This window comes from Watersipora subatra, chromosome 10 (genome assembly GCF_963576615.1).
Source record: "Watersipora subatra chromosome 10, tzWatSuba1.1, whole genome shotgun sequence".
NCBI lineage: Eukaryota > Metazoa > Bryozoa > Gymnolaemata > Cheilostomatida > Watersiporidae > Watersipora > Watersipora subatra.
Genome location: NC_088717.1, coordinates 32,782,277 through 32,802,216, shown reverse-complemented (window position 1 = coordinate 32,802,216; position 19,940 = coordinate 32,782,277). Strand labels below are relative to the sequence as shown.

The window sequence follows — 19,940 nt, the reverse complement described above, 5'->3', positions numbered from 1 at the left end:
TCTCGTCAGTCTAGCCATTATCTCTCTCTTTCAGTCTACCAATACCTCTCTTTCGTCAGTCTAGCCATTATCTCTCTTGTCAGTCTACCATTACCTCTTTCTTGTCAGTCTACCATTATCTCTCTCTCGTCAGTCTACCATTACCTCTCTCTCGTCAGTCTACCATTATCTCTCTTGTCAGTCTACCATTACCTCTCTATTGTCAGTCTAGCATTATCTCTCTCTTGTCAGTCTACCATTACCTCTCTTGTCAGCCTACCATTATCTCTCTCTTGTCAGTCTACCATTATCTCTCTCTTGTCAGTCTACCATTACTTCTCTCTCTTCAGTCTACCATTACCTCTCTCTTGTCAGTCTACCGTTATTTCTTTCTTGTCAGTCTACCATTATCTCTCTCTCGTCAGTCTAGCCATTATCTCTCTCTTGTCAGTCTACCATGATCTCTCTTTTGTCAGTCTAGCCATTATCTCTTTTGTCAGTCTACCATTATCTCTCTCTCGTCAGTCTACCATTACCTCTCTCGTCAGTCTACCATTACCTCTCTATTGTCAGTCTACCATTACCTCTCTATTGTCAGTCTAGCATTATCTCTCTCTTGTCAGTCTACCATTACCTCTCTCTCTTCAGTCAACCATTACCTCTCTCTTGTTAGTCTACCGTTATCTCTTTCTTGTCAGTCTACCATGATCTCTCTCTTGTCAGTCTACCATTATCTCTCTCTTGTCAGTCTACCATTACCTCTCTATTGTCAGTCTACCATTATCTCTCTTTTGTCAGTCTAGCCATTGTCTCTCTTGTCAGTCTACCATTATCTCTCTCGTCAGTCTAGCATTATCTCTCTTTTGTCAGCCTACCATTACCTCTCTATTGTCAGTCTACCATTACCTCTCTCTTGTCAGTCTGCCATTATCTCTCTCTTGTCAGTCTACCATCATCTCTCTCGTCAGTCTAGCCATTATCTCTCTCGTCAGTCTACCATTATCTCTCTTGTCAGTCTACCATTATTTCTTTTGTCAGTCTACCATTATCTCTTTTTTTTATCAGTCTAACATTATATCTCTTGTAACAGATTACCATTATCGATATTTTATATCGCTTTTAGCAAAAAACCAATTGAGTATATAGTTCCATCACAATGGGACAGTCTTCACAAAAAATACTTATTAACCTTGAAAGAAATGTCAAGAGCCACTTGTTCAACCAAAATCAACCAAGACCAGCCTAATGTTTAAAAGCTTTTGATTTTAAGCATTGTGACTCCAAGCTTATATGAGCATCAAAGCAAACAACAAATAGCTGATGATATACTATTGTTAAATTCTTTTTTTCATTTTAGAGTTTGTAATCATCAGGAACTACTTACTATCTTATTTAATTTTTAATATACAGGGGCGATAAGACTGACACTTCCAGCCTGTGTCCAGCAGTCATCTATTGTTAGTTTTCTGCACGTTTACGCAAATAACATCAAAGCTAAAGAAAAATGTGGTCTATCATATAAAAGCACACACTCCATTTGCATATTTGAGCAGCTAAACACTCTCCACTTGCATACTAGAACCTCCACTCCATCTACATAATAGAGTCTTCAAGCTCTCTTCACTTGCATATTGAGCCCCTGCATCCACTCCACCTACACGTATAGTTTGTCATATTAAGTCACCCTTTTCATTTACACATAATCTGTCATAGTGTAGCATGTGCTCCATCTGCCAGTAGAATGGCATTTCATAACACATGTTCCATACACATGTGGTATGTCATATGGAAGCACCTACTTTATTTACAAATAGCTAGCCCTATCAAAGTACCTGACCTTTTTCTGTGTAGCCTGTGAAATTAAAGCAGCTTTTTTATTGGCATGTAGTCTGTCATATCAAAGAACTTGCTTCATCTACATTCAATCTGGCATGGTAAAGCACCTGCTCCATGTAGTCTGTCATATCAAAGAACTTGCTTCATCTACATGCAATCTGGCATGGTAAAGCACCTGCTCCATGCAGTCTGTCATACTAAAGTACCTATTCTAAATAACCCGCTCTAAAGGGACCAATAGCTGTCAAAGTAGGAAAACAACTGATCTTGAAAGCTTAGTCAGTTTACTCAAAGCCATAACTAACCGTAATTTGACTATTGCTAAGCTATTGAAAATGCACCATTTGTAGTATTAACTCTCTAACCTGTGTAATCTAGAACAACCAAAGCATACTAAGCATTGATGCACATAAAGAATGAAAAAAAAACAATAATTTTTCACTCATTCAACTTTGCTGTCGATTTTTATGCAGCTAAAAATGTCCTTTTCTTCCTACTTTCAAAAGAAGCTAAACAAAAATTAATCTCCATGATATGCTTGACTAAATGCAATTGTGTGTTTTGAAGCAAAAATGAACAATTTGTGCTAGTGGTCAGCTAGCAGTCTTGTCTCTGTACATTTAGCTAGGTTTTGCTAAAGAGATAAGTAGATTTCATGGTGCAGAAGTAAACTTTGACATTTTTCAGAGAGCATATAGGAAAGCTGAGCCGCATGCTCTCCCTGTGATAGGCCTCACACCCTGTGATAAGCCTCTTTGCACACTCACCCTGTAATAGGCCTCTTTTAATCATTTTTGAGCCAGTACATAAGTACACTCGGAGTGATGATCGTGATTATGACCCACTTACAATAAACATGTTATTTGTTAATAATTCACATTTTGTAAAGTAATTATTAAACATGGCCAAACATGGCACATCATTGGAAAGCTAAGGATGTTCTTTCTACACACGAGTATCATTAAATATTCAACTGTATCTGATTTTTTAGCTTGGTTGTCGTATAACATAACTATAACATAATATATCTGTACATTATGGCATAAATAAATTACAAACTAAGTTTATATTCATCAACAAAAATTAACCAATTGTAACATGGTTTCTTAATCTACATATACATGTAACCATATGAAAAGAATTTGGTGGCTTATGGAGTACTGGTAGCACGTTAATATTTAGTTAGCCAGCCCTTACTTTCAATCACGGGTTAAGGATAAAATGGAAACCAAATAAGTATATTACATTTCCTGAAAATAATTTTGCTGGCAGACAGAATATCTACAAAACTTGCTTCTCAAATATGTTTGGTATCGATGGTCTGAGACGATGAAAAAAGTAATCATAAATTGATCATAAATTATAAAGAACACAAAAAACATCATTAAGTAAGCTCATAAAGATCACCACTGTATTCAACAAAATAATTCAGATTCTATAGGCTTTTATTTTTACAGCGCTTGTATTTTATCTTATAGAAAAGAATTGATGAGCATTAGAGGCACAGGCACAACTCTCATGAGTTAAAATTAAGAGCCAATAGAGAGATAGCTTCTCCATAGTGTTAAAATGATCAATATTTGTTCTTGACCCTCTCGTATAATCTCAAGTCCTCCGTTAGTTTTACCTCTCTCTTATTGATTGTGAATGATTAAATACTCGTGAACAGTTGTTGTGCTTTCATTGAGCTCTCTACTCACTGACTCGAGTGACATCTAACATGACTGTTTTTATTGGTAACCATTTACTCCATGTTACACGGCTCGCCATTACACACAGCTAATAACGCTATAGGTGAGATATTAGAGTGCCTGTTACAACTCAATATTACTGATGAGAGAAAGGAAGAAATAACGCAACTACAGGTAAGTTTAAATATTTTAAACAGGATGCTTCAAATTTTATTTAGCTGTGGCTTCGCAATATCTCTGGTCTTATGTAATCTGCTCCTCTGGTCTTATGTAATCTGCTCCTCTGCACTGCACCCTTCCCTATGCATACTACCATATGGTATGTAATCTGCTCCGCTGCACTGCACCTTTCCCTATGCATACGATGTAATCTGCTCCGCTGCACTGCTCCCTTCCCTATGTAAATATATGTAATAATAATAATGATATACTATGTAAATCTACTTTATAGAATAATGTAATGCAAAAAGAGCCATTCTTCCAGCATAATGTTATTTTACTATTCCCAACTTTAATTCTATTTTTGTCTCATGGTGTGATATGCTTTGTCTCATGGTGTGATATGCTTTGACTCATGGTGTAATATGCTTTGTCTCATGGTGTGATATGCTTTGTCTCATGGTGTGATATGCTTTGTCTCATGGTGTGATATGCTTTGTCTCATGGTGTGATATGCTTTGTCTCATGGTGTGATATGCTTTGTCTCATGGTGTGATATGCTTTGACTCATGGTGTAATATGCTTTGACTAGTAATAATTAAGTTCATTTCTATCATCTTCTTAGATTGAATTGTAATCATAAAAAACATTTTTCAGACTTGAGTTTCTTACAATGCGTTGCTGAGTACTGCTACATAAACTCAGCACACAGATAAATAGATTTTACTGTCATAACCAAAAATACCAACAACATATCTGATGTAATTACAGGATACAAATATATTGTATGGGTAGACTGTCTACTACCTATTTTCACCTCCTATGATTGTGAGTCGCATTCAAAATACAATATGGCAGAGCACACCTTCGTCTCAGAGCAATGAACAGCTCAAATTTTGTAGTGTAGTTAATTTTTGACACTCGTTAGCATGTACTACATGTCAATTTATAAGCCAAAATTTCCTAGTCACAGAAATACGCAGAAGTCTAAATAATATAGGAATTATTTTGTTAATCGTTTAACTTTTTTTCACCAAAATCTTCCCGCAAGCCCATTGAGATTATTTAATAGTGAGATAGTGAAATAGTCTCTACTGTTGACCAGCAATTATTTTTAGAAAGAAAAAAATTATTTGGATTTTCAAATTCTTAATCTTGTGAGGTTTTGGTTGGAGTGTAGGTGAGTTGTAGCGAGTAGAACTATAGAGCTTTTGGTGCCATTGCTCTCTTTTCTTTAAACAATTTTTTGCATTTAAAAAACCTTTTCCTAGGAAAATCTTACCGATGCGAATTTGTGAGGATTAATATCAAAAATTAAATAAATATCTTGCTAAACTTGAAAAATTGACTCTGTGAAAGCACAATTTCAAAGCTTACAAATTTAAAAATAAATATTTGAACATTTTTTTGAGAACTTTTAGATAAAATTGTGATATTAATAACTATAAAAAATTTCAGAGACCTGATTGAGTTTAAACATTCAAAATAATAAATAAATGAATAAAGAAGTAAGGAATGATAAGCAGATTCACATTAATTACAGCTCATACCCTCACACCTATACCCTCACACCTATACCCTCACACCTGTACCCTCACACCTATACCCTCACACCTATACCCTCACACCTATACCCTCACACCTATACCTTCACACCTATACCCTCACACCTATACCCTCACACCTATACCCTCACACTTATACCCTCACACCTATACCCTCACACCTATACCTTCACACCTATACCCTCACACTTATACCCTCACACCCTTATACCCTTATAACCTTATACCCTTATAACCTTATACCCTTATACCTATACCTTTATACCTATACCCTTATACCTATACCCTTATACCTATAACCTTATACCTATACCCTTATACCTATACCTTTATACCTATGCCCTTATAACCTTATACCCTTATACCTTTATACCTATACCCTTATACCTATACCCTTATACCTATACCTTTATACCTATTATACCCTTATACCTATACCTTTATACCTATACCCTTATACCTATACCCTTATACCTATACCTTTATACCTATTATACCCTTATACCTATACCCTTATACCTATACCCTTATACCTATACCCTTATACCTATACCCTTATACCTATACCCTTATACCTATACCTTTATACCTATTATACCCTTATACCTATACCCTTATACCTATACCCTTATACCTATACCCTTATACCTATACCCTTATACCTATACCCTTATACCTATACCTTTATACCTATTATACCCTTATACCTATACCCTTATACCTATACCCTTATACCTATACCCTTATACCTATACCCTTATACCTATACCATTATACCTATACCCTTATACCTATACCCTTATACCTATACCCTTATACCTATACCCTTATACCTACACCCTTATACCTATACCCTTATACTTATACCCTTATTCCTATACCCTTATACCTATACCCTTATACCTACACCCTTATACCTATACCCTAATACCTATACCCTGATACCTTTACCTCTTTGATTTTTCCTGCCAATATTAAAAGTTATTAGGAAATAAAATTTCAAACAGCTACCATGAATAGTAACCAAGACATGATCTTTTTTCTGAGACATGGTCTCTTTTCTGTTTGCATCGATAATTAGCATTTGTTCTGAATCTCTTTTTTCAGAGGTCAATGTTTCAGAAGTTAATGTTTCAGAGGTCAATGTTTTAAAGCCTACAGCTAGAATCTTTATGAGAGAGCGATGCCAACTGAGCGCATAGTTATCAAACCCAACCGTCTTAGCATCGACCAGGCTAAGATAATTGACCTAGATAGTGATAGAGACTCGGGGCTGTTCTGTGACTCTCCACATTCTAAGCTCACTTTAGATGACACAATCAGTACCTTCACAGACGTGCAAGAGTTAGAGACAGTACATATCAATGTTGGTGGAACAAAGTTCGAGGTCTGTACCACACTATTTGACTACTCTGGTAAACTTAAACACAATTAAACTCTGGCAGAGATATCATAAGAATTGTGCATTAGAACAAATACTGTATCATGTTAAAAATCTATTCCTTATTCATTCTATTTTGCTTAGATGGTTTCGGCGCTGAAAAATCATGATGCATTAATCTCGCGATTAGATATAGTATTAATCTAATGACTACATATAGCATTAATCTAGTGATTACATATAGCATTAATCTAGTGATTACATATAGCATTAATCTAGTGATTACATATAGCATTAATCTAGTGATTACATATAGTATTGATTTAGTGATTACATATAGCATTAATCTAGTGATTACATATAATATTAATCTAGTGATTACATATAGCATTAATCTAGTGATTACAAATAGCATTAATCTAGTGATTACATATAGCATTAATCTAGTGATTACATATAGTATTGATTTAGTGATTACATATAGCATTAATCTAGTGATTACACATAGCATTAATCTAGTGATTACATATAGCATTAATCTAGTGATTACATATAGCATTAATCTAGTGATTACATATAGTATTGATTTAGTGATTATATATAGCATTAATCTAGTGATTACATATAGCATTAATCTAGTGATTACATATAGCATTAATCTAGTGATTACATATAGCATTAATCTAGTGATTACATATAGCATTAATCTAGTGATTACATATAGCATTAATCTAGTGATTACATATAGCATTAATCTAGTGATTACATATAGCATTAATCTAGTGACTACATATAGCATTAATCTAGTGATTACATATAGCATTATTCTAGTGATTACATATAGCATTAATCTAGTGACTACATATAGTATTGATTTAGTGATTACATGTAGCATTAATCTAGTGATTACATATAGCATTAATCTAGTGATTACATATAGTATTGATTTAGTGATTACATATAGCATTATTCTAGTGATTACATATAGCATTAATCTAGTGATTACATATAGTATTGATTTAGTGATTACATATAGCATTATTCTAGTGATTACATATAGCATTAATCTAGTGATTACATATAGCATTAATCTAGTGACTACATATAGCATTATTCTAGTGATTACATATAGCATTAATCTAGTGATTACATATAATTTTAATCTAGTGACTACATATAGCATTATTCTAGTGATTACATATAGCATTAATCTAGTGACTACATATAGCATTATTCTAGTGATTACATATAGCATTAATCTAGTGATTACATATAATTTTAATCTAGTGACTACATATAGCATTATTCTAGTGATTACATATAGCATTAATCTAGTGACTACATATAGTATTAATTTAGTGATTACATATAGCATTAATCTAGTGATTACATATAGCATTAATCTAGTGATTACATATAGCATTAATCTAGTGACTACATATAGCATTATTCTAGTGATTACATATAGCATTAATCTAGTGATTACATATAATTTTAATCTAGTGACTACATATAGCATTATTCTAGTGATTACATATAGCATTAATCTAGTGATTACATATAATTTTAATCTAGTGACTACATATAGCATTATTCTAGTGATTACATATAGCATTAATCTAGTGATTACATATAATTTTAATTTAGTGATTACATATAGCATTAATCTGGTGATTACATATAGTATTAATTTAGCGATTACATAAAGCCATAGACATATAGCATTAAAACAAACATACAAAAATAAATGAAAAAAACTAAATTATATGCCAAACTAAATAAATAAAGTAATAATAAGTTAATGTTTTCAATTTATATATTACTTTAGAGATATTTGAGGAGAACTATCGGTGTACCAGCTTGTAGGTTCAGTCGTAGATTGATCGACAGGAGTATGTGATGTAGCTTACTCTAAACTTACACAATTTATAGTGCATAACCGACTTCATTCATTCATTTAAACGCTGTCACATTTAACTTTCAAATTCTAACAGCTGTTTATTTTATTTACAGCAATAAGTGTTAAAGAAATTTTAAACATCTTGCAGTATCTAAGACATTACTTCATATTTAAAACTAAATATTTGTTCTAATTTTATGCGACATGCAAAATTATCGTCTTTAGAGGTGATTGCAAGTCAAAGCGTCATTGTGTTACATAAATTCTGGTGAGTTACCAGGTACCTAACTTATGTTATAAGAACATGGTAGTAGACTTCAATGCAGACTTGAAGCAGGGCTGTCTACAGATGAAAAAAATGAAAGCTAAATGTAAGCTGAAAATACAAAGATAGAAAATTTCATACTTTTGTATCAAACACTTGATTTGCATTATAGCGCTGCTCTTAAAATTTACTACCAAGTTTCCATACAGCAGTAGGATAGCAGCACACCGTCACATAGCGCTGCAATGCCATAATGGAAACAGCTGTGATATAATAATGAATACGTGGTTCAGTAGTGTTGCTGTTGGAAATGGAAACACCTATGGGATGCGTCATCTTAGTATCGTGAAAATGACCTGAGCGGCACACAGCATTGTACTTGTGTGTGCGGATAGGTCTTGCTTTCCTGTGGCTTCATATGCAGAAATCTTTTGTTAAAACTTGCTAATCTATCTGTTTTTACTTGAACCTAAAAATAGCAGAAGAGAAGACTGTATGGATCAACCCTGCAGTTAAATTGGTACTCGATTACCCGATTGAGGGTGAAGCTTACAGAATTTTTTTGTCTTTGACCGCTTAAAGATACCAACTTGACAAAAAGAAGCCACAAGTCTACTGATTTACTATAGCGCCTAATGAAAACATGGATCTGCTTGCCAACCCAGTGTGGCACTTCAGCAGTTTGGCACACAGGTGTCACTAGCCCACATGTCTCACTAGCACGCAAGGGAAACTAACACCCAGGTCTCTAGGACACAGGTGTCATTAGCACATATGTGTCATTAGCACACAGGTGTCACTAACACACAGGTGTCACTAGCACACAGGTGTCGCTAGCCAGCATGTGTCACTAGCACACAGGTGTCACTAGCACACAGGTGTCGCTAGCCTGCAGGTGTCACTAGCACACAGGTGTCACTAGCACACAGATGTCACTACACAATCGCTCTTTGAAAAGCTGATAATAGCGCGAAACTATTCCTACCGTGAATGTGGGTGTTGTTGATTTTCTGATGTAATGATGTAAGCCATAGTGGAGTTTAAGGATTTCTTCCGACAGCAACAGAAATGTGCTTCAAATGTTACCAGTGCCCTGGCAATCCAGCGTGCTGTGGAAGATCATCAAGTGTGTTGGAAAAGCTCCTACAAATAATAATATGCACAATTATTCTAAAGAAGAAGGTGAATGATCGCTGTAGCAGTTAGAGTGTTGGTCTACAAAGCTGATGATTGTGGGTTCAAATCCCGCTACATGCAAAGATATTTTTGAACAGACATGGCCTTCATGATAGTAAACATTAAAAACTAGAAATGGTACACATGTTCCGATAGAACTGTTTTACAACCTAAAATCTCCCTTAATACTCCTCTTTTACCTTTTATGAAGTGCGTCACTCACAGCGTATCCACTTAGTTGAAAACCACAAAGTTGGCTTACAAAGAGTGAACCAGAAAAGAAATATTTTTACATCACACTCTCAATGTTTAACACTGAGTTGATTTGGCTGATCGTTCTATATAGCAGTGATAATACTATTGCTGATCGTTCTATATAGCAGTGATAATACTATTGCTGATCGTTCTATATAGCAGTGATAATACTATTGCTGATCGTTCTATATAGCAGTGGTAATACTATTTTTCCAACCGATTATACTGTGCCTGAGTGCTACCTAGTATTCTAAACTACTCATTGGATACTGAAACAATACTCTTTTATGGCCATTCTGATGCCAAAATTTTTTCAAACTGGTTGAAGTATTACATCAGCTATTTACCCTGATTTTATATTTACTTACTGGCTCTTTCTGGACACACATACGTACAACGTTTAGGTTATCTTTCTTAGCAAACATTATATCAAACTTCTTGCACTCACACAGGTTCCAGTGAGTACTCTCAGGCGTATCCCAGGGACGAGATTATCACGTCTTGCAGAAAACTTATGTGATGACAAGAACTACAGAGAGGACACTAAAGATTATTACTTTGATCGAAATGTAGCAGCATTTGCTGACATCCTAGAGTACTACAGGTGTGGAGAGCTGCACCTCGATCAGGCCAATTGCGGTGCTATCTTCAAAAAGGTTGGTGGTAATCGGGTTGGTTGGTAAGACAAGCTAATTATGCTTTTTCATTGAGAATTGAACTGTTTTCTACGGCTAAATAGCCTGAAAACATGTTGGAAGTAAGCCATGTTAATTTAGTTAAGATGACTCCCTTTTCAACAAATTCTAGTAAGTTGAATTTGTAAGGGTTTAAACAAAACTTATGGTAATATGATGCGACGCAACATCTTACGATATAATATAACAGAATGCAAGACATAATATGATATGGTATAATATACATAGTATACTGCATTATACCACAATATAGGCAAACATTATAATTATTGCATGATACAAAATACTATAAGTTGATATCATAAAATGCAGTGTATTATAATACTTGCTATCACACTGATGTCTAGTTAAGTTACCATCACTTTTATAGGAGTTGGAATATTGGGGTCTAAACTTCACAGACATAAGCATGTGCTGCTGGAACAAGTATGACTCCAACAGGGCTGATATAGCCATATACAATGAGCTAGACAAGATATTTGAGGGGCCGAGCCGAGTGACAGCCCCTGCTGATGAAACAAGCCGCTTGTCATGGCTCAAGTTCTATATCTATCATACCCTTGAAAATCCAAAGTTTTCTGTCTTAGCCAAGGTTAGTAAAACAATAATAATACAGTCATACATCAATATTCGAGCCTAATGTGCTCCGGCACCAAGCTCGTATGTCTAATGTGCTCCAGCACCAAGCTCGTATGTCTAATGTGCTCCGGCACCAAGCTCGTATGTCAATTCTCTTGTCTCTCAAATTAATTTTCCTATTTTAAATGACTAATAAATATAAATTAACCTGCTCCAACATTCTGAAAAGAACTACCTAAAATAATTACAATGAAGAAAGCATATTTTGAATCCCTCTAATTCTCTACCTATGCTCACAAAGTAACAGATAGTTATGATATGTGGTTATCTAGTGGCTATTATCTGCAATAAAGGGTAACATTATTAAATAGAGTACTGCGTGGAGCTCTTATCATCCAGACAGACAGACAGACAGCGGCTAGCTGAAGTCTGAGAGAGACTTGATGGCAACATATTCGTTACGCAACACTCTTGTGACCCCAAGTATCAACATAAATTTTTAATTTAACTTCAATAAAAATAGCTGATTATACACACTTGAAAACATGTTTTTATCTTATTTTCATCGTAATTTAAGCTTGGTTTATATTTTCGGCTTTTTACTTTTCTGTTTGACTTGTTGGTTACTTCACTTGTCGCTGGCCTTTTTCAAACTCTATCAAACTGATCTCGTGAGAAAGTCCAAACGGTACCGTTCTCGTAAACAGTCCCTCGTCTTCTCAGCGACTTAAAACGCTGCTCATCAAGAACCATCTCTCTCAATTCTGAGGCATGAATTCAGTTTAACACCATGAGTTGGTTAGAACCTGTCATCATGTGAAGGTTGGGGGGAAGGTTTGGTGGAGCAATACTGCAAATAAGTCTGTGGCAGTGCTGTAAACTTGCCGAGATAAGTACCAGTACTTCTGTTATACTAATATTTTTACAGTTAGTAAACTACAAAGGTAATTGGTATATGTCTACACGTTTCACCGGGAATCTTGAGAATTTTTACCATAGAAGTTTTCACAGCTGAACATAAAAATATTTTATGTGAGTACTGAAGCTTTAGTATCAGCTTTGCTGAACACCTACTGTATATTGCTAAGTCTCAGCAATATACAGTAGATATTCTTTTGCTTATCAATTTGCATCAAAACTGAACGCTTCGACCTATCTACGCTGCCAATAAACATGACCTATCTATGCTGCCAATAAACATGACGCACGCAAATAAATTGATTGTCACTATTTGTAATTCTCAAATTACAACAATGATCAAATTTATATTAACGATTGCAAAGTGAAACTAGGCTGTGTACAAAATCTGCTCTGATTGGCTGTCAAGACTAAACAATGATCTACGAGCTAAACGAGATTCAAAATACAGTCTGGCTAGTTTGTTTATACGACAAAAAGTTAAGATTTCTTGAAACTTCTTATCCTTGTGAGATTTCGGTCAAATCTCCAAGATTGATAGCGAGTTCTCCCACCGCTTAAAGTGCAATAGAGCATCTTTTCTGCCTAAATTTTGATATTGAAGATTTTCAAGTCAAAATGGCTACCGATAAAGGAGCCTATAAACACTCATATTATTGATAAGCTAGTAATGTGTAATATGTGTAATGTATAGTAATGTGTGGGAGGGGATATTTTATTTTACATTTAACCAAATACCTGCTACCAAGAAGGCTATCGATACTGATGACTTCTTTCAGAGATGTATTTTCAACTTGGCTGACATTTTGATGAACGACCATCTACCTGATAACACCCAATTATGGGGCATCTTACAGCTGTTATATCTTTGCTCGTTAGTGTGTAGTTAGTGTGTAGTTAGTGTGTAGTTAGTGTGTAGTTAGTGTGTAGTTAGTGTGTAGTTAGTATGTAGTTAGTTTGTAGTTAGTGTGTAGTTAGTGTGTAGTTAGTGTGTAGTTAGTGTGTAGTTAGTTTGTAGTTAGTGTGTAGTTAGTGTGTAGTTAGTGTGTAGTTAGCGTGTAGTTAGTGTGTAGTTGGTGCGTAGTTAGTTTGTAGTTAGTGTGTAGTTAGTGTGTAGTTAGTGTGTAGTTAGTGTGTAGTTAGTGTGTAGTTAGTGTGTAGTTGGTGTGTAGTTAGTTTGTAGTTAGTGTGTGGTTAGTGTGTAGCTAGTTTGTAGTTAGTGTGTAGTTAGTGTGTAGTTAGTGTGTAGTTAGTGTGTAGTTAGTGTGTGGTTAGTGTGTAGTATCGAACAAACACAATCTGGAAAATACAGATATAGCATGTTTTCTTCTGTTGCTTTTGTTTTGTGTTTGTGTTAAAAAGCAAAGCCACCTTATATTATCTCTTTACTAAGAGTTGATTAGTATCGAGTTGACAGAAAAGTGTATTTGCTCCTCTTTGTTCCACCTTCTGAATTAAATCATGCAAAATATGTTTTCAAGTGTTCTACAGTAGTACAGTAGTGATTCCCCGGAATTATAAATTGAGGTGCACTTGATAAAGAAGGAATACTACTTACAAACTGCATTTAAGTATAATGTATTGTATATGTACATGTTTGGTGCATAGCTGAGTTGTAAGCCTTAACTATTAACTATTAATAGGCTAGAAATTAAATAGAGGCTATTTCAAGGGTACATTTTCTTTGGTTGTAGATATTAACCCAAGCCCAAATAAATATTTTACCATAGAAAGAAAAAACAAACAATATTCAGAACTTTAAAACTGTTTTTCAGTCATTTTTATTAGAAAGGCTCCAATGCTTCTTGCATAGCTGACCAATGATGATATCTCTACTTCGTGTATTTACTAATCCTAGACAGACGTTCATCAGAGATCGTTGCAGTGGAACTATTATGTATAATATATTTGAAATGAAGTTCAACTACATCTTCCCAGTTTTTCATTGCCACTAGCATAATACAAGATTCCCTAGAAGCATACCATGTGTAGAACAGCTATGCTGCTAGTTATTGACACTGAGAAAACTTGTCGATTCCCTTGTCATATGCCAAATATCAATAAACTGGAAATATGTACAGGATCTGGGTATGAAAATCCTTACTGAAAACAAAGGATTTGTTTGCTATTTGCTTATTGAGCAGGGCAGATCATGATGTAATTGTTTGCTTGTTAAAATCATATTTTACTCGCTGCTTCTGCAATCGATATGAAAGCTACAAAAAGCTGCTAATGCAACATTCACGCTAGTGTTTAATGAAGGGATTAGTGATGGCTGGCTGTGTTCTGTTACTTTTTTCAGCAAACTTACCACTAGTTAAATAAAACAATGCGTGAAAACCGAATGTCACTAAGCAACCGATTTTCTAAAATTGATTTGAACAAATGGTGGCGTCAATGTCATAAAGCTCCCATTACAGCGCACTGTTTACTCAATGTGTATGGGAGCTTTGATGCGGAAATTCAATATACAAATAATACTATTGCTCAGCTGCTGTTTAAATACTAGAATGCCTCTAAGTGTTCTAAAAATGGCTCTATGGACGCCAGACACGGATTTTGTTGACTAATTGAATATGGCCAGACTAAAGCTGAACAATAACAAGGCTTATCTCGCCCACCCCTAGCAACTTACCTGATGGTGAGATGGCCAGATAGCTTAGTATTCATTTCTCTTGCTTGCAAGGAAGTTAGAGTTGTTCACAGGCCTAACTTGACTGAAAGTTCTATACCTTAACGATCACTCTATGTATTACTCTATGTATCACTTTATATATCACTCTATGTATCACTCTATGATAAATCTGAAAGCATTAAAGAAAACTGTTAACCTTCAACAGAACCATTTTTCTATTTTTCAAGGAACAAACTTTATAGAGAACTATTTTATTCATAGCAATGATATTTAAGGATTTTAACTGCTGCAATCAATATGTAGATTTTTTTATTCCCATATCATTTAAATATAATAAAATACCTTTTGATATATATTTAAATCTGAGCTAAAAAAATGGTTTGTAATAAACAAAGCAAAACTGCTGGAAAATAACTATCTTCAAGTTGAAAAATTAGATTTTTATATTTTTAAGCAGTTTTGAAATGCTCCTAGAAGTACCTCTTTGAAGCAATGACAAGCACCCTAAGAATATATTAAATACATGGCTTTGGCTTGTGTCAGTCCTTTGCACTGTTCGTTCATCCCGCACCTTCCAGAGTCCCTAATCCCTTTGCAAAGGTTAATAGAATGAGAAATAGAAATAATAACAGACTGGGTAAGGTAGTCAAGTAGAGTCAAGGCCACAATAAAATGCTTGTAAGACCTTTTCTATATGCCTCTAGTTCTAGCTACTTGGTACTGACCTTTGCATTGCCATGCCAGTCGATTGGTTTGAAGAATAGTGGTTGCTGCCACTAACAATGAACCTGTGCCCAATTCATCAGCAAAGAATTACTGAAACGTTTGATTGGCTGTTTGTAACTAGCAATCATTGGATTCGGCGTGTTTATAACCATCAGTAGATGGTAAAAACCATCCATGTGGATGAATAAATAGGTAAATCAATAGTAATATAAAGTATTAATTAGATAGACAACTAAAATAGACAGATACATATTTAAACAAATAAATAGATACAGTATTTAATAAATGAAGAAACGTATAAGTATCAACAACTGAATGAATGAATGGATAAACAAGAATGAATAAATATGTAAGCAATAGAAGGTAAATAGTAATGTTATCCTAAAGGAGCCTCTCTCCTAAAGGAGCCTCTCTCCTAAAGGAGCCTTTCTCCTAAAGGAGCCTCTCTGTTCTATTTCAGGTATTTGTTTTGTTTTCATTCATCGTGACCGCCGGTAGTGTCTTCACCTTCATTGCGGAGACCCACTACGTATTTCAGCAGCTAACCTTGGAGAACGGGACACGCGTACCAGCTCCACCCGTTATACGTAACACTTCACAATGCTGCTGCTATTTCAACCTATCAGAGCATTTAACTAACCATTCCGCAGACCAGGCTCTAAATGTTACTCACAACGAAACAGGTTGGTTTGTCAACAAGGTTGCCATATGTCTTCTTTATTCAAAGAAATCAAAATAGTCAGTGTACAATACAATACATGTATATATACCAATATATATACATGTATATATATATTGGTATATATACATTGGTATATATATATACATATACATGTGTATATATACCAATATATATACATGTGTATATTTTGGTATATATATACATGTGTATATATACCAATACAAACATGTATATATACCAATACATACATGTATATATACCAATATAAACATGTATATATATGTATACCAATGTATACATGTACCCTACAGAATGAAAATATTCGTTGGCTATAAAAATTCGCGATTTCGCGAACAGTCAATTCTGCGAATTATTAAATTCCGTGAATAATTAGTTCTATTTTTAATCACAAGAATAACTACTGCATCACATTAAAACTAGTCGCTAGGCTAGTTTTTAATATAAATACTAAACGCAGTTGAGTTCCAAAACATTTTTAAAATCATTGCCTGGGCTTTGAGCTAACACAATTGCCAATGCATCCCATTTCTTTACAAAATTATTCAAGGTTGTCACAAGATATGCAGAATGGTGTCATCGCGAAAATAGCCGCTAGGCAGAAGTACTAAACGTAGCCGAGTTCCAAAACTTCTTTAAAATCATCGCCAGGCTTCAAGTTTTATTGCCATTGCATCAAACTACAAAATTATTCAAGGTTTTCACAAGTTATTCGGCATGGCTTCGTCATCGCAAAAGATCTCTCCTAGTCTTTTTACATTGAAATCAACTCCATCAATCTCTAATACCGAAGTTGAAGACGATCATGATTCTGATCTGGACATTATGGTATGTATTTGATTTGCAGTGCAGATACGTTTTTCCATAATTAACTGCATTAGTTAATTCTTTTGTTTAAAACTGATCACTTTCATTAAATACTTCAGCTATGGTTTTTGTACTTCCGTAACACTTTTTAATATTTTTTCTTTTTTGTGTTTACTGCAGATTGAGAATGAAACAACCTACTCCGATTACGAAAACTCGAGACAAGTAGTAATATTCATCAAGGCAGGAATATTGGCAGAGAAGCAACCAGTCAACCTAGACCACCTTCATCGACAACAACTCCTTGATATCGCTGCAGCAAACATGATTAAATTATATATTTTATTTCATGTATAGATATATTATAATTTATTACAAACTTGAGTGTACAAATAAAATATTTCAAATAAAAATAAAATTTTACAAATGATGAATGGAGTAAATATAAACAGTTTAGTCCATATGGCGGTTGTCTAGCAATAAAATTAAACTGGTACTCTTAATAAGTGAATACTAGCGTGTAACGATGCTCTCTGACTAGTTATTTTGGTAATAGCAGCTCTGTCGCTGTCACTGTCTTGGATAGATGTTAACGGCGATTCTTTCGCTATTACATGACTGGTAAAGAAGTTATCATCAGAACTCTCCTCGCGGCTTACTAATGCAAAGTTCTGCCAGTTGGCCAGAGATTTGTGCTCGTAGAGGCGTTTTTGTTCCTTTTTTAAAACAGATATATTCTCCTCGTTAGCAGCTGCAGTCACTTCTACCTCAATTTCAAAACCTCCCTAAATGATTGGTGATCTTCTAAGAATGACATCTACCACCCTTGCAATCATTGTGCTTTCGTGTATGTTGAAAAATCTCTCTCTCACACTAAAACAAATAATTAAGCGGTAGAGATGGAAAACATAAATATTGCGTTTTACCGAAGAACCAAAATAAAATTCAACTAATTTAGTAAATGTGAAAAACTCATTACTTACCACCAATTGTTGGTTCATCAAAGGCCTCCAAATATATGAATATTCGTGAGAACCTCTGAACGCAGCATAAAATTTATAGCTTAGAACGATCGACCCGTATGTGTAGTTGTAAGCTAAATAGAAAACGAAACACGCAATGTGCGCATGCGTAGAGTTAACTCTATTGCTAGAGGTAATAGAGTTAACTCTTCATAGAGAGTGACAGTTTTCAGCCACAAATAAATTAATCCGCGAATATGCATGAAAAGGCAATTTTCGCGAAATATAACTCCGCGAATAAATTCATCCTGTAGGGTATACTATATATATACACGTGTTGTTCACATTCTCCCTAAGCTAGGTCAACTGCCGATAATTCAGGAAAATGTGTTTTTTTTTCAGTAACGACCTTTATGACCTTTATGGATGTTTGAGAGCTAAACTTGTGATCAAGTATGATAAAACTTTCTATTGTAGAGGAGGAGCATGGACTACATGATGAGAGCCACATAGACAGCCACGAAATCCTTCATCAACTCGACTATTTCACATTTAGTTACTTTGTCTTTGAACTTCTTCTCCGCTTTTTGGTCTCTTACAACAAAAAAACTTTCTTTAGAGAAGTACTTAATGCAGTAGAAGTTGTCTGCTTGACAGCCCATATAACGTCTATGATTGAACATGGCCTGACCGAAGATACAAATCTTCACATACAAAAAGCACAGGAACTCATTCTATTCCTGAAAAGCCTCAGAATCATGAGGATCGTTAGAATCTTCCGTCTGTTTCGTCACATGACTGGCTTTAAAGTGCTGGCATACACTATTGTAGTATCAGTATCTGAGTTACTTCTCATCCTTTCATTTCTTTTTACCGCCGTTCTCATCTTTGCCTCCATCATACACTATGTAGAAGAAGAAACCTTTACTAGCATCCCGTACGCCATATGGTGGGCGGTTGTTACCATGACTACTGTGGGATATGGAGACGTGGTTCCTCAGACACCAATAGGCTACTTTATTGGTGCTCTCTGTGTGGTTTCAGGAACATTGGTTATTGCATTCACGGTTCCTGTAGTTGTAAACAACTTCACGCAGTACTACATTTTGTCTATGAGTCGTAAGTCTAAGGTTAATCAGACCGGAGAGCTCGATATTGCGCAGGAAAACTTCCAGAAGTGGGTGAAACCGAGTAGAAAGAGCAAAACGAAGGAACAGAAGCCGGGCGAGGTGATTGATATAAGAATAACCTCGAGTCCCCGATAGTTCAACTCAGAGTTTATCAAGGATAGCAAACTGTTGATTGACATAAGAATAACCTCTAGTCCCCGATAGTTCAACTCAGAGTTTACCAAACATAGCAAACTGTTGATTGATATAAGAATAACCTCGAGTCCCCGATAGTTCAACTCAGAGTTTACCAAACATAGCAAACTGTTGGAGATGATTTAGAGCAGAAATTACACAAGTCCTCACTTTATGTTTCTCACAAGAAATTGTGATATCAGATCAAAAGAAATGAAATGAGGGCACGCTGTCACTAACATAAATGATTCCACTTCTTGGTCAAAGTCATCTCCAACCTGTGCTTTGTACTTGTCTCCTACAGTGTTCTGCTATGCTATGTTACTCTTTCAATTTGCTTTACTAAAGCTACTTACAGAATACCTGCTAGTGAGTGTTTCCTCTAGCCACATCTACCCATAGTCTTT

The 19,940-nt window shown here is 35.0% G+C and overlaps 1 protein-coding gene across 1 annotated transcript; it reads left to right on the top strand.

Annotated features, from left to right (window-relative positions):
- Positions 1-6,413: 6,413 nt before the first annotated feature.
- On the top strand, positions 6,414-19,494 carry LOC137406980 (potassium voltage-gated channel protein Shaw-like). Its single transcript, XM_068093581.1, has 5 exons — positions 6,414-6,617; positions 10,660-10,878; positions 11,273-11,494; positions 16,221-16,443; positions 18,707-19,494. Exons 1-5 carry the CDS (start codon positions 6,414-6,416, stop codon positions 19,492-19,494), a joined length of 1,656 nt encoding a protein of 551 aa, XP_067949682.1.
- Positions 19,495-19,940: the final 446 nt, after the last annotated feature.